At 40.9% G+C, this 14,415-nt stretch overlaps 1 protein-coding gene across 3 annotated transcripts; it reads left to right on the top strand.

Annotated features, from left to right (window-relative positions):
• The first annotated feature begins 4,792 nt into the window (after positions 1-4,792).
• On the top strand, positions 4,793-14,181 carry LOC105921145 (olfactory receptor 13C2-like). Of its 3 annotated transcripts, none has more exons than XM_036142606.1 (4): positions 4,793-4,830; positions 9,571-9,755; positions 9,835-10,497; positions 13,667-14,181. In XM_036142606.1, the coding sequence occupies exons 2-4, from the start codon at positions 9,684-9,686 to the stop codon at positions 13,829-13,831; spliced, it is 900 nt and encodes a 299-aa protein (XP_035998499.1). In that variant the 5' UTR covers positions 4,793-4,830; positions 9,571-9,683; the 3' UTR covers positions 13,832-14,181. The 3 variants fall into 3 exon arrangements, with proteins under 3 accessions (XP_035998499.1, XP_012712296.3, XP_035998498.1); XM_012856842.3 differs by lacking the exon at positions 4,793-4,830 and adding an exon at positions 5,542-5,688; XM_036142605.1 differs by lacking the exon at positions 4,793-4,830 and having other exon boundaries at positions 9,400-9,755.
• The last annotated feature ends 234 nt before the right edge of the window (positions 14,182-14,415 follow it).

The following is a 14,415-nucleotide window of genomic DNA, read 5'->3' as shown; positions in this document are numbered from 1 at the left end:
TGAAGATAATAAATAATAAATAAATAATTCTTTCCTTAATCTATAAATATCCTTTATATTTCCTTTATTTCCTAATAATCCTTTAAGACTCCATTCTTGGCATGTCCTTTCATTCCCAACAAGTTTGTAAAATTGTTGGTTACATTTTCATCCATACTACTTTTAATTTTCATCCAATATACTAAACCTAATTTCATTCTTCTGAATTCCAGTGGAGTTTCTCCAGTCTCTACTAAAAGAGCGTTGATAGGTGTTGTTTTCACTGCTCCTGTGCATATACATAAAGCCCTACTTTGTAATCTATCTATTTTTTGTAATGTTGTTTTAGCTGCTGCTCCATAAATAAAACTGCCATAATGTATTATTGATCTCATGAGAGCCTTATATATGTTTAATAATGATTGTCTATCTGCACCCCAATTATTTCCAGCCACAGCCTTCAGTAAATGTATAGCTTCTAACTAAATAACACATTTTACGAAGTGATCAGTCCACAAGTGAAAAAACCAGGAGTCTTGTTGATGAAACTTCTGGCCATGATGCTTTTGTCATTGCAATCAACCTTCAAGATTTCTGACAATGCCATCGCATCACTTCTTCTGTGCATCAAACATTTCATGTGGATACTTGGAAATGTTGTCTGTGTGTGCTAATTCCCTCACTGCCTTTGCAAGCAATATTCCAAAGACTTTATTCTCCTTGAGGAAATGGACTGGTGTCCTCCGTGACAACTTCTTACAGTATGTGGTTTGTCCAAAATGTATGACAGTATACATGCTTACTGAAACCTACGAGCTCAGACGCGATGGCACAAAGGTTTGTAAGACTTGTGGTCACATACCATTCTACAATCACCCACAGCTAAAGTCTGCATTAAGAAAGAAATGTGACTCTGTCTTGCTAAGAAAGGCGAAACCTCCCCCTGCAACACTGATTTGCGTTTGTATAGCTCACAGCATTTTCATTTACATGTTAAAGCCTCCCCTAGAATTAGGAGGAGGGGGGTCATGGGGGGACAACTGCCACGTCAATTTCTGACAATTCATGGCAGTTTTTGGTGTTGCCTGCAAATTACCGTGAACAGCCGTTAACCTGAACTTCCACGACAATCTACAGTGCCGCATAGTGACGAAAATCACACTTTTCATGCAGTGCAGGTTCTAGTGTGACTGGTTCTGCTCTCCTCCCCAGAGCTGTCTGAGCTCCTTCATCCAAATGAAGACTCCACTTCATCCATATCCTCCAAACCAGAGAAATGTGATTTCTTTTCATTTTCATCTACATGAAATAACACAGAATTACATGTTCCTTGATTGTTGCTGCTTATTTTCATGTAGTTAACCTCTGTGGACCTAAAAAGATGTGAACGTGAAAATACTGAAAAAGATGCCTGATCTAAGTACTTACACATTCACTGGAGTTAGTGGGTCAGTAACAGTATGTAGTAGTTCGTGGCTGAAGTTCCTTGTTGAAGAATAATGGTGGCTTGTAAAAGTATTTACACCTCTCGGCTTTCTATAACAAACTTTAGTAGATTTTATGTTGCAAACCAACACAAAGCAAAAATAAATGTGAAGTGGAAAGATCATAATAAATATTTTCCTATTGTTTTAAAAGAGTCATCATCTGGAAATCAGACATTTTCATGTTGAAACTAGTGTGTTTGTGTTGGGCCTCAGGTAAAACCTTCCATAAAATCAGTCTGAAAGTGATTTTTGTATGGGCTCTTTGTACAAACCATAAAAACCAACAAGAGCGTGTTCTCTACCAAGTGAGATTTCGGTGCTCCTCCTTGGTTTACGTCTTTTGCACAAAGACACTAACATCAACCACACCTATCAACTGAATTTCCCGTGCAACTCTTTGTATGCGCATCACATTTTGCTCCAGCGTGTTTAGTAAACTTGGGACAATACCAGAAATGGCATCAAGCTTTAGTTTGGAGAAAGAGACAATTCCAACAGGGACTCATCTGCAGTGCGATGAGTCCCTGTTGTGTGACTTTTTACTGGAGTCTGTCTTCTCTATTCGCTTTACACTGACTGCGAGCGCAAAGCTTTTATTACGGGGCAGCTGTAGTGTCGCTCTTCAAGAAAAAGAACAGCCTAAATGTCAGGTGCATAGACCTTGTTTGTGTTACTATCTTGCCTTATGTCCTGTTCTCTTTCTCCCTGATGGTGCCAGCTTCATCCTGGATCCTGATTCTGCAGTTTACATTATTGTCCTGGCTCTCACTACACATCCAAAAAGACATCTCCACACAACAGTAGAGTCACAGCTGCAAAAAGAATAATCATTAATAGCTGTGCTTTTTTGTTCTGTTTGTTCTTCTTGGTATGATATAGTCTTACTATAGTCGGCTCCCACTGTTCAACAGAAGTGCCGATATCTGCATAGATTTTTTGTAAACAGTGTGCTGCCGTGTGACTCTAACCCTTTAGTTAGTAGTGTAACTGAGCTTTCTGGGTTAGAGACCATTACCTCATGAGGTGGAAGGAGACTAGTGTTATGCTATAATTATGCCATGATGAATAATTGATCTCAGATTGAATTTTGAACATGTAGTACGGAGGGGGTAACAAAAGGAATTCTACTCTGGCTGCAACATGAGACCCTCACAGCTGGGACGGCCCTTCTTCTCACCATGGGTCCTGCTGCTATAACACCTTCCTCCCACAGACAAAGAGCCCTCTTCACTTCTGCAGACCTCTTCAGCTCTACAGCAGCTCTCTCAGACCAACTCTCCCTGGAGCAGACAAAGAAGGCCTGGACCATGAGGGCCTGATCGGCCCTGACCGACACACAAGCCAGCAGCTGAGGGAAGGTTCCTGGACCAGCCATGCTTGATCCAGGATCTGCTAAGCACTTTGCATTGTCTTTGTACTGAATTGTGCTATATAAATAAATTTGCCTTGCCTTGCATTGCCTAATGTCGTCTGCCGGCTTCAGCAGAGGATCTGACTGAGTCCGGATAAACAACACACGAAATACAAGGCTAAGTCTGCTGTTTAACATTATCACCAGTAGCAGGAGCAACGATCCTGCATGCGAAAAAGCTCTGTTGTATTTCTTCTCAGCCTGAACCGGGAAGCGAACCCAGATGGAGCTGAAAGCTGTGGAATTCTGAGGAAAAACCCCTGCTAAAATCGGACTACATCCGGGTCAGAGAACATGCTCAGACCAGGCCTCCAACCCCGATCACACTGTTAGCTTATGGCAGAGCTAACGCTAGCCCGCCAACAATAAGCCAATAGTTTCCCTCCTTCAACACTTCTTCCGTGAATGGCCAGACTGGACAGAACTGACACGAGACCAAGGACAGGTTTGGGCAGCGAGTTGAGGGTGAAGTAAAAGGTTTATTGGGAAATGTTTTGTAAACCGTTGGACACATGATGCTTACAACCAGGGGCTAATGAAATAGCTCACGCTAGCCTTCCGTTTATGGTACTGCTAATATCATTTGAGTGTATTTTATGGTTTTAACAGGAAGGTTATCTCCACAAGGGTTTCATACATGGATGGGACATTAATGTTTACTTTATCAAGCCCACTCATTATGACTAAAAATAAAGCTAAAGCCTTTATTTGTTAGTGCCGAACCCCCGCTAGCCAAACTGCTATTAGCCTTGCTAACATCCGGTTTCGGACATTTCAAAAGGAGTTTTGTGTTAAAGCAAAAAGCGTAACTGTTCTGCTCAACCATCCTTCAATGGTGTTATGAGCCTTAATCCTGCATTAATATGGTATATTAATGTCGGTTTTCAATATAATTTTGATAACTATAGATTTTAACCAGGTTAGCGACGATCGCTGCAGCGACCCCTAGCGCCTGGAGGTAGGATCGCATTAATAAGATCGGCCTTCATTAGGTTAAATGATTTTACTGACCAAATCAGTCTTCAGAATATTATTTACTCAAAATGATGTTCTGGTTAACTTGGGCTTTGCATTGTGAATGGGTTGAAACACATGTCAATTTTTTTTAACTCCATTCCATGCTTTTTCGAATCAGATCTTCAGTGAACAAGGATTCACTGAATTATTCTGATTATGATCAACCACTTTTGTTTTGTCTTTTGTTTGTTTTGCATGTAAATAGTTCCTTAGCTTAGTTTCTTTTTATCTTCATTTTGCTTAGTGGTTTAGTTACGTTTCACTAGCCTAGTAGAGAGGACTTATTAATCGAAATATTGAGTTAATTCAGATAAACAGCATTACATAGTGATGTTCTCTGGATGTTCATTTTATTTCTGTTATTATATATATGGACTTGAAAAGAAGTTGTCATTCCTTTATTCTATGTGTGTGCAGGTTTTGCTGTTAAAAGATCACTAGTGCTCGAATTATTCCCTTTCAACCATTGTCTTGATATCAGCTTGAGAGCTGAACATCACCAGACAATACTTAACAGACAGAGGTTTATTTAATAAACATTAAATAACTTTAAACAGTGTATAATTGCACAACACTAGACTCGGAGCTGGACTTTTGGGTCGCTACATGGTTCAGCAGGACTCTTCTTTCTCCAACACTTCCATACAAAACATTAGCCAGGTTACTGCCATCTCTATGGCGATGTTCAATTAACTAGTATGTATAAAATGGGAAAGACTTGTTTTTAACAGCAATGATGAAAGCAATTTTTATGTATAAAAAATAGTGCACACAAGTAACCCAAAAAGTCATGATTTATCCAGAAATCCTCAGCAATGTGCTCCAGGCTTCCAGCAGTGTTGCCAGGTCTGCTTTTTATCAGCAACTTTAGGCTTGGTCATAAATGCAGCATATTATGTCTAAAGATGTGTGACACAGATTGAGGGACACCCAGTGGTAAGCGGTTAGCATTTATCATTGGTTTAATGGTAGTGAAGCTAATATTTTTGATAGCTGAATACGAGTTGTGAAGCTAACTTTTTGGCTTGCTCTGCCCACCACTGGTACTGGGAAACAAAACAATAAGATAATCAGTCAACTCAAACATAAAACAGTGAACTACTTAGTTAACCCACAGCGCCTCTAATGCCTAACTTTTATGGGTTTATACCGTACCCTAACTCTAAACCTATTTGACACCTTAGTACTAAACCTGACCCCCAGTCCAGAAAAAAGTGATAACCAAGAAAACATCCTCACTTTACATCAAAGTCCCCACTTTGATGGTAAAATACAAAGAAATGTTCTCATTAAGCACCAATTACAAGAACACACACACACACACACACACACACACACACACATACATACAATTACAGAAAAGTTTAATGAGGTTATCAAGGTTATTTGTTACCATGGCAACAGATAATTATGTTTCTTTGTTTTTCTCAGTTTTAATCCCTGAAGGAACTTAAAATGAGTCCCACTGGTTTTCTCCTGATTTTGTGTTCTTAATTTACCATTTTGAACAAATGACCTGAGGTAATTTGGCCTAATTAAAGTTTCTTATATCCAAAATAAAAGCTGGCAGCACCTTAAAAAAAGCAGACTGTTGAACTCAGGTTTAGCTCAGGTGTTTCAGTAAAATCAGTTTATATTGAGGCAGGAGTATGGTCGCTTATCAGACATTTCGTAGAGTGCAGAGTAGTACTTGTTGGTGTTGCTTTGAGCTTTAGATTCTTAACGTGGACAGAAGATATTTTAGGTGTTTATGGATCCATGAGATGGAGCTGCTGATGTCTGAAAGCCCCAGAGGTCTGTATCTTATTTTCATTATCTGTGACACTTTGAATACGAGGTGATGCAGACTCAGCTGCAGCTAGCTCATATTTTTATAAACTTTATTCAACATTCTGATTAGAATGAGAAATTATGAACATTTATTTTCTTGGTTACTATCTATAAAGTTAACCAGATTTCAGTAAAATAATATTATGCCTTGAGTAGATGTGTTTGGATACTTGTTCTGAGCTAAAAGAGGGAATTATTGCCATAAATCTAGACTGTTTAGTATGATTTCAGAAACTGATCAACCTGGAATCACAGAATTGGGAGGATGTGATTGATGCATAAAACTGATTTGGGTTTACATATAAACTCTTTAAAATAATCAATCAAGCATTTTTATGTCGTTTTCCAAATTAGGAATGAGAAGAGACAACACCAGTAATCCTAAAACATTTTTTTCTCTAAAAAAAACTGTTGAACTTGATGTTTCAGATCAGCTTGGTATCTTATGCTGATCCCAAGCTGATCTCAAACTGAGTCCCAAAATTTTGTTCTAAAAAGTCTTAAAAATCTGGTGTAAGAATAATTTCAGTCTGATTTAAATTAGATTACAAGTACATAACAAAAAATGGGGATGGAAATTAAAAATCTCCACAGCTGAAAGTTTCTTATTGAACTGATTGAGTAAAAATATTCCAATATACTCTGCTTACATCTAAATCATTCTGCATTTCAACCGATAACTTCAGCGGTATGATGTAGGTTTGTTTTCTAAAAGAACAGCTTTCTATTTAGTGAAAGGTTCTGTGTCAAATTGTTGAACTGCACTGATTTATGTTTGTTGATCTGCTCTGGATTATTTGCCTTTGAAAGAAAGAAACAATATTTGCTTATGAACCCATTTGGTCTTTTAATTTTTTCAGAAGATATTAATTTGCCTTGTAAAATAGTCTTCAATAAATTGTATATAAACAAAAAATAAAAATCCAACATAAAACCATGATTTTATTACAAAAGCATAGTAAATAAATACATAATTAAAAAATCTATTGATGTATATTTATCTAACCAGTGAACTCTCCTGTCTGAATCTGATTTATGCTGCACTAATCTGGTTTTAAGTTTGTTAAAGGTGAATTTCATGCATTTTTCTGTGCATTTACGTCTGTATCATAAATGCACAGGAAAAAAAAGTTTCCTCAGATGGGAACCATTTTAACCAATCTGTCTGCATGATTTGACTGAATTTGACTTTGGAAAGTGCCTTTAGATGACATGTGTTGTGAATTTGTGCTATATAAATAAAATTGCATAGAATTGAATCTGCTGGTGAACCACACGTGGGAAGGATGCTACCGAAGGTTCAGAGCCGGTTTGCTTATTTTCCTAAAAAAGTATCTAGGCTGCAAAATGAGATGAAAACTCGTCACTAAATTTTAACATAATTATTGTATCCGTCATCATGTTTAAAAGCTTCAGGAGCTTTAAAAATATGCTGTGTAAACATTTAATTGCGATCCTAACGAGTGGGAGTGCAGAGTTAACCCTTGAGGTTCAGCTCAGGTCTAATTGGTCCAGTTTTCCTCTGTACAGCCTGCATTTCATATATCTCACACATAAGACAAACTGTTCATTTAATTCCTCTGGATCATCTCTGATTTCTGAGCTGAAACCTTAAGTTACTTTGTCTTTGTTGGATTTAATTATTTTTAATCAAGTGAGAATGCTATGCAGCATTCTGACTTATTGTGTTCCTTCAGGTCTTGATTATTATTCCGTACGTTTTTCTACTACTTTTTCTAACTACTCCTGCATACTGCAACCGATATAAACAAATTTCGTATCAAAACGTTCAGCTCGTTCACGACATTACTGCTATGTCTTTTGGTAACTATAACTTTTATATTTAAAATATTTAACTTTTGTGAGTTTTTTGTTCTCATTGAAATTGAATGGGGATTTCCTTCAAATTCTTCAAGTATTTCAGCTTTTTGACAGCTGACTGCTTCAGCCTACTTTCAGCTAGAAATGCCCTTCAACTTTTAAAATGTAGTGATATCTTTTGGCTATTATGGTATATCTTAGCTTTTTCATATCTTTTACCATTTTCATATAGTACCTCCTTAAAATATTTTAGCATTTTCATAAAATTCAGAAAGATTAATGTTCACTTAGAGTGGCCACTCTGGCGTTTCCAATAACTTTTCCTTCCCTGAACAACTTCTTCTCACTAGCTCAATTTTCACTCTATGCACATAAATTATACATCAAAACGTAGGAATCTTTGTCTGGATTCAGAAAATGTAACCATCATTGGTGTGGGATTTATAGATTTCTTGCAACTCACCCCAGAGCTGCAAAAACCCCAAATGCTCTCCATTGATTTTGTATGGTGGTGTGGTGAAAAATCACACCTGACATTCCCAAGCGACACATGTTTTCACATCGCTGCTACTCCTAAACCGTTTGATATACAGGCATGCCACTTTCACACAATCATGATCAGACTCTTCTGGCACTCACAAAAAAGAAATGTTCTTGATAACTGATATGGTTTTGCCGCAGGAACAATTTGTTTGGGAGTAGCGAATGTGCAAAATCCTGAAAACGCTTTGGACCTGCATCCTTCCACATGATGCACTTTTTTACATCGTCGCCATGCCTACACCAATTTTTGTACAAACATAAAAATAAGCACCATAGTCCTCAAAAGCCTGCTGATACTCACGGTGAAATAATTATTTTGATATCTCTTATAGTTTTTCAGCTAGAGAGATTTGTTCGGGACCCTTTTTAGAAGATTTTTGCATTTCCATAAAAAATCCCCTTTATATCATGAATTTTTTTGTGCCTTTTATTAAAATATTTCCTGCAAAAACTGATAACTTGTCTTGATACCCTATCCGTTACAAAATAAACGCAGAAAAAATTACGTCTCTTGCCCTTACGGTTGACGAAATATCCACAGTTGTTCGAGGCAAAGTGATGCCATTTTATTCCACTTACAGCTCTTCTGACCCAAAGTCTTTGCATGCAGCAGATGGACATCTGCAGGTGTGAGTGAGTTTCCATGACAACGGAACTCTGGTAGCCAGAGGTTACTACAGGTCAGGGACAGGCCCATTGGTATAGCATAGCACCTTTTAACGCCCACTGCAGGGGCTGTGATGAACGTAGGAATCTGAAATTGATGAAGTCACTTCCTCCTGATATTTTAAAATTTTCCAGTGAATATCAGGCATGTGTCATTTTTCTGTCACTTATTGGATTTCACATAGTTTTCCTATCGGGCCTTGGACTCCAACAGGACCTGACAGGATGCCCAGACATGACCCACCCGGCCTATACAGCACCACCCACCTGGTTATGCTAACTTTTATACTTTTTAAAATATTTGTACTTTTTGTGTTTTCTTTTCTCCCATTGAAATGAATGTAAATTCCTTCAAATTCTTCAATTTTCAATTTTTTTCATATTCCTTCAAATTCCTTCAAATTCTCCTAATAGTTCAAATGGTTCAAATTCTTCATATTTATCAAATTTTTTGAAATACTTCAAATTTTTCAAATTCCTTCAAATTCTTCTGATACCACTGATATTACTACTACTACAACATATACTACTCCTACTACTACTGATACTACTACTACTACTACAGCTGAGTACTGATGATAGCTTTCAAATATCCTTCAGCTATCTTCAACTAGTTCAGTTTTTTCATAATATTCTTCTAATCCTTCAGCTGTTTTTCATGTTAAAATTTGTTCTTTTATTTCATTTCAGCTAGTTTTTTTCTCTTCTTCAAAGATCTTATGCATATTTTCCTCAATCATTCCGCAGGAAAACATTCTCACTGCTGTTTCGCAGGAACAACATTTTCTAGTTTTCCTTATTATTCCTCCTCTCCAGATGCAAACCAGCTGTTTTTTAGCCCCAGATCCAGCTCCATCAACGGCACCAGCGAGCATGCTGACGTCACCTTCTTCATCATTCAGGGCCTCGCTAACCTCACCGAAAACAAGATGATCTTTTTTACCATCCTGCTACTGGTTTACATCATCATCCTGGGAGGAAACGGCCTGATCATCTTTGTGGTAAAAAAAGATTTCTCAGCTTCCTATTCTCAGTCTGAAGAGCCCATCATCATTCCTGTCTCTGTGTCTCCTGCTGCAGACCCTGACTGACCCGAAGCTTTTCTCTCCCATGTATTTCTTCCTCCACAACCTGTCCTTTGTGGACGTGTTGTTCACCACCAGCATCATGCCCAACATGCTGGCCGGCTTCCTGGTGGACCAGTTGACCATCTCCTACTCAGGCTGCTTCCTACAGATGTACTTCTTCATCGGGCTGTCTGTGACCGGCCGTGCCATCCTAACCGTCATGGCCTATGATCGTTACGTGGCCATCTGCAACCCTCTTCGCTACACCGCCATCATGACCCGGCCCGTCCAGGTGCTTCTCGTTGTAGGTGCCTGGGGATTCGGGGCTCTCTGCCCTCTGCCGGCCATTACCATGGCCCTGCAGCAGCGTTATTGTGGCCCAAATGTGGTCCGGCACGGCTGGTGTGACCCATCTTCTGTTAGGCGTCTGGTGTGCGGTGACACGTCAGCGGATAACATTGTGTCACTTACCTTTGCTCTGGTGGCCCTGTTGACCACCGGAGTCCTCATCCTCACCTCCTATGTGCTCATTTCTGTGACCATGTCCAGGATGGGTGTTGCTCAGAGGCTGAAGGCTTTGGGGACGTGTACCGCCCACCTGACTGTGGTGTCCTTCTCCTACAGCGCAGCCTCATTTATCTACATTTCCTACCGAGTGGCAAACGTTTCACCAGAGGTATGAAGTTCAGACAGTATGTAGTATTGGGATCAATGGTGGAATAGTGGTTGCTGCTCTAGCCTCAGCAATGATGTCCTCAGTTTGAATCCAGAAACATGCATGTTGGGTTAAAAGCTCACATAATGTCAGGTGTGAGTGTGTGAATGCATGGTGTCTGGACTCCTGTCCATCACATTTACTGGAAACAAGTTTCTGAAATATCCCATCAAACCTCTGCCTGATCAGTACTAGGAGACAATGTCTCGGTACCGGACAGTAGAACTCTGGTTCTTCCTTCTATGTGAAGCTCTGACATGTTATTCTGAGTGGTAACACCATGATGGGCTGCTTTCTGACCCACACTGGGATCCTGGACCTGTGTTACACAGCAAGACTTCATTAACTGGTCTTCATACTCACAAAATCTCTTCAAAAGTTAAATTTAATGTAGAATTTTCTAAGATGCAATTTTATGAGTTGCATGTTCTCTTGCATGTAGAGAAACCCATAATGCAGCGTAGTACTTATAGGGTACAGACCAGGATGATTTAGTGCTGCTCCTTTGATTGTAGATGTGTAGTGAAAAATGCCCTATTACACCAGAGGGAAACAGGCACCCCGGGGGTGGATAAGATTCACCCTGAGTACCTTAAGGCTCTGGATGTTGTGGGGCTGTGTTGGTTAATGCGGCTGCATCATTGCATGGACATTTGGGGCAGTTCCCCTGGATTGGCAGACTGGGGTGGTGGTCCCCCTATTTAAAAAGGGGGACCGGAGGGTGTGTTCCAACTACAGAGGAATCACACTCTTAAACCTCCCTGATAGTCGAAACTCAGATTCAGGAAGAGCAGTGTGGAGAAGGCTTTCGACCATGTCCCCCGGGGGATCCTGTGGGGGGTACTCCGGGAGCATGGAGTACCGGGCCCTTTAATAAGGGCTGTCAGGTCTCTGTATGACCGGTGTCAGAGTCTGGTCCGCATTGCCGGCAGTAAGTCGGACTCGTTTCCTGTGAAAGTTGGACTCCGCCAAAGTTGCCCTTTGTCACCGATTCTGTTCATAACTTTTATGGACAGAATTTCTAGGCGCAGCCAAGGTGTTGAGGGGATCCGTTTTGGTGGCCTTAGGATTGCGTCTCTGCTATTCGCGGATGACGTGGTCCTGTTGGCTTCATCAGGACGTAAACTACAGCTCTCACTGGAGCGGTTCGCAGCCGAGTGCGAAGCGGCTGGGATGAAAATCAGTGCCTCCAAATCCGAGACCATGGTCTTGAACCGGAAAAGGGTAGAGTGCCTTCTCCGGGTTGGGGAGGATGTGCTGCCCCTAGTGGAGGAGTTCAAGTATCTTGGGGTCTTGTTCACGAATGAGGGGAAGATGGAGCGGGAGATGGACAGGCGTATTGGTGCGGCGTCTAGTGTGAAGTGGGCGCTGTACCGGTCCATTGCGGTCGATCTACGTTCCTACCCTCATCTATGGTCACGAGCTTTGGGTCTTGACCGAAAGAACGAGATCCCGGATACAAGCGGCCGAAATGAGTTTTCTCCGTAGGGTGTCTGGGCTCTCCCTTAGAGATAGGGTGAGGAGCTCAGTCATCCGGGGAGGACTCAGAGTAGAGCCGCTGCTCTTCCACGTTGAGAGGAGCCAGTTGAGGTGGCTCGGGCATCTGGTCAGGGTGCCTCCTGGACGCCTCCTTGCTGAGGTGTTCCTGGCACGTCCCACCGGGAGGAGGCCCAGGGGAAGACCCAGGACACGCTAGAGGGACTATGTCTCTCTGCTGGCCTGGGAACGCCTTGGGGTTCCCCCTGAGGAGCTGGCCCAAGTGGCTAGGGAGAGGGACGGCTGGGCCTCCCTACTGAAGCTCCAACCCCGCGACCCGACCCCGGATAAGCGGAAGATGATGGATGGATGGATATTTATGTTTGTCACTAATCAATATTAGTCACTGGATTCAAAGTCCAAAGAGCTTCCCATTACACCATGAAACCCTTCTCTCTACTATTTATAATCACATGAGTTTTTTGACGGCCATGACACATTTAAACTTTTGAAATGCACCTTGGCGTTACATCCCAAATTGTGTAGATGTATAAAAAGTTCAACATGTCACCTTTACAGAAAATCTCTTAAACACTGGCAAGTAGATTTCAATCCATTCCAGCTTGGCAAGTTCTTCTGGCAGCCTAGAATAGGTATGAAGCTTTTGGTAACTCAAGGTTAAGTAGAATTTTGTCTCCGAGTACCCTATAAGCCCTACCTGGATCTGTTAGGGTTGAAGGGATTTTATGAATTTGTCATAGAGAGCTGATTTTTACAAACCTTGTTTGGTGGCTTGAGCTGAATGGATTCTGTGACTTTGGTCTCTCTAGATCTCTAGATCTAGATCTTCACTGTAGATGTGAGGGTCTCCTCTCGACACATGAGAAACGGATTCACTGACCAATGAACTCAAGGAAAACTATGAATAACTGTTGATGTTCAAACAGCTGCAAAATAAATGTATTCAGCGACTCATGTTGCTTTCTTTATCAGCGAGATGCTGCTGAATAACAACTAAAGGTCTGTAAGGTTAAATCATTACAAAATGGATGGAAATGACTAAAACCAAGAATAATCAGAATGACTATGAGAATGAAAGCTGACTGTAACTTAATTATCTACTTGAAAAACAAGTAAGAAAAATCTCCAACAGTCTTTAAAAGAGAAGCGGACATTCCTTTGTTTATTGTCACTGCGGTGAAATTTCTTTTTGGCCATTCCAGCTAAGAGTACACATAAGAAAGACAAACAAGTAAACACTGAACAAGGGTTACAGTTTTTTCTCATTATAACATTCTTGAGAAATAAAAAATAAAAAGATGATGATTCAAAAGTTTGTATGAACTAGTTGTCCTTTGTGAGTCACAGATCATAAGGGTAATAAGTTTTTTATTGAACAATGATGATCTGAGGCTTCGTTCACGGGAATGTGTATTTAGATATTCTGAGATGATAGTGTGCAGTAGGTAGTAACATTAAGGTGAATGTAATGCATGACAGAAAACAAGTCAAAGCGTGTCTGATTCCAACATGGAGCCGCTTTATGGGTCTTTCGAAGCTTCTGTTTAGGAACCTGATGCATCACCATCAGTTTAAGACGACTGCAGAGCGTCAGTCCTCCCTGTTCACTGAAGCATTTATTCTCCTTCTGCAGGTACGCATCATTGTGTCCGTGCTGTACTCCGCTCTGACGCCCTTCCTCAATCCCATCATCTACAGTCTGAGGAACAAGGAGCTGCAAGACGCCATCAGGAGGATCGGGACGAGGTTCCGACCGGCGGTCATGTCTGCACCAAAGAACATCCAGACTGTGACCTGACAGGGAATTAATCCCCCCCACCACCACCACCACCACCTTAGAGGAAAGCCTGATGTGTTAGGATCATTTAGTGTCTTCGATGGGGTCACCCAATCAGCTCAAACTGTGCTTCTGCTTCACACCTCCAAGAACATCTCACACTTCTCAACCATCTAGGCTGCACGGTTCCTGCCTCCATCTTCTCACTGCTGCTGCTGCTCATTAGCGCCTCCAACATCCACAGACGTCACAACCTCCTTCCTTCACAGGCTGGAAGACATGATGAGGGCCTGAGATGTTCATCGCTCCATGACCTGTTGAGCAACCTGGAGCAGGATCACTGAGCTCAGAACCTAGACACCAAACCCAGACGTTTCTCTGTTCCTTAATAAAGATTTATGTATAAACATTCAGTCTGAGTGAACATATATTTCTTTCGGTTTTCCTTAGACATCAACCCTCAGTTATGTCACAGACAGAGTGGCTGCATTCTGGTTGCAGTTGGAAAAGCAAACAATGATCTCAGTGACCAGGCTGACCTGCATTAGCTATGCAAGTCAGGAACAATGTGTTTCTATTTTATACAGTTAAACACTACAGAGACG

Source organism: Fundulus heteroclitus, chromosome 11 (genome assembly GCF_011125445.2).
Source record: "Fundulus heteroclitus isolate FHET01 chromosome 11, MU-UCD_Fhet_4.1, whole genome shotgun sequence".
NCBI classification, from domain to species: domain Eukaryota; kingdom Metazoa; phylum Chordata; class Actinopteri; order Cyprinodontiformes; family Fundulidae; genus Fundulus; species Fundulus heteroclitus.
This window is presented reverse-complemented; position numbering and strand designations above follow the sequence as displayed.

Bases quoted from the DNA above. Each gene is read 5' to 3' on its own strand.
- LOC105921145 (XM_036142605.1), top strand. From the start codon at position 9,474: ATGCATATTTTCCTCAATCATTCCGCAGGAAAACATTCTCACTGCTGT. The intron at 9,756-9,834 runs GTAAAAAAAGAT...CTCCTGCTGCAG, and splicing joins ACGGCCTGATCATCTTTGTG to ACCCTGACTGACCCGAAGCT. The intron at 10,498-13,666 runs GTATGAAGTTCA...CTCCTTCTGCAG, and splicing joins TGGCAAACGTTTCACCAGAG to GTACGCATCATTGTGTCCGT.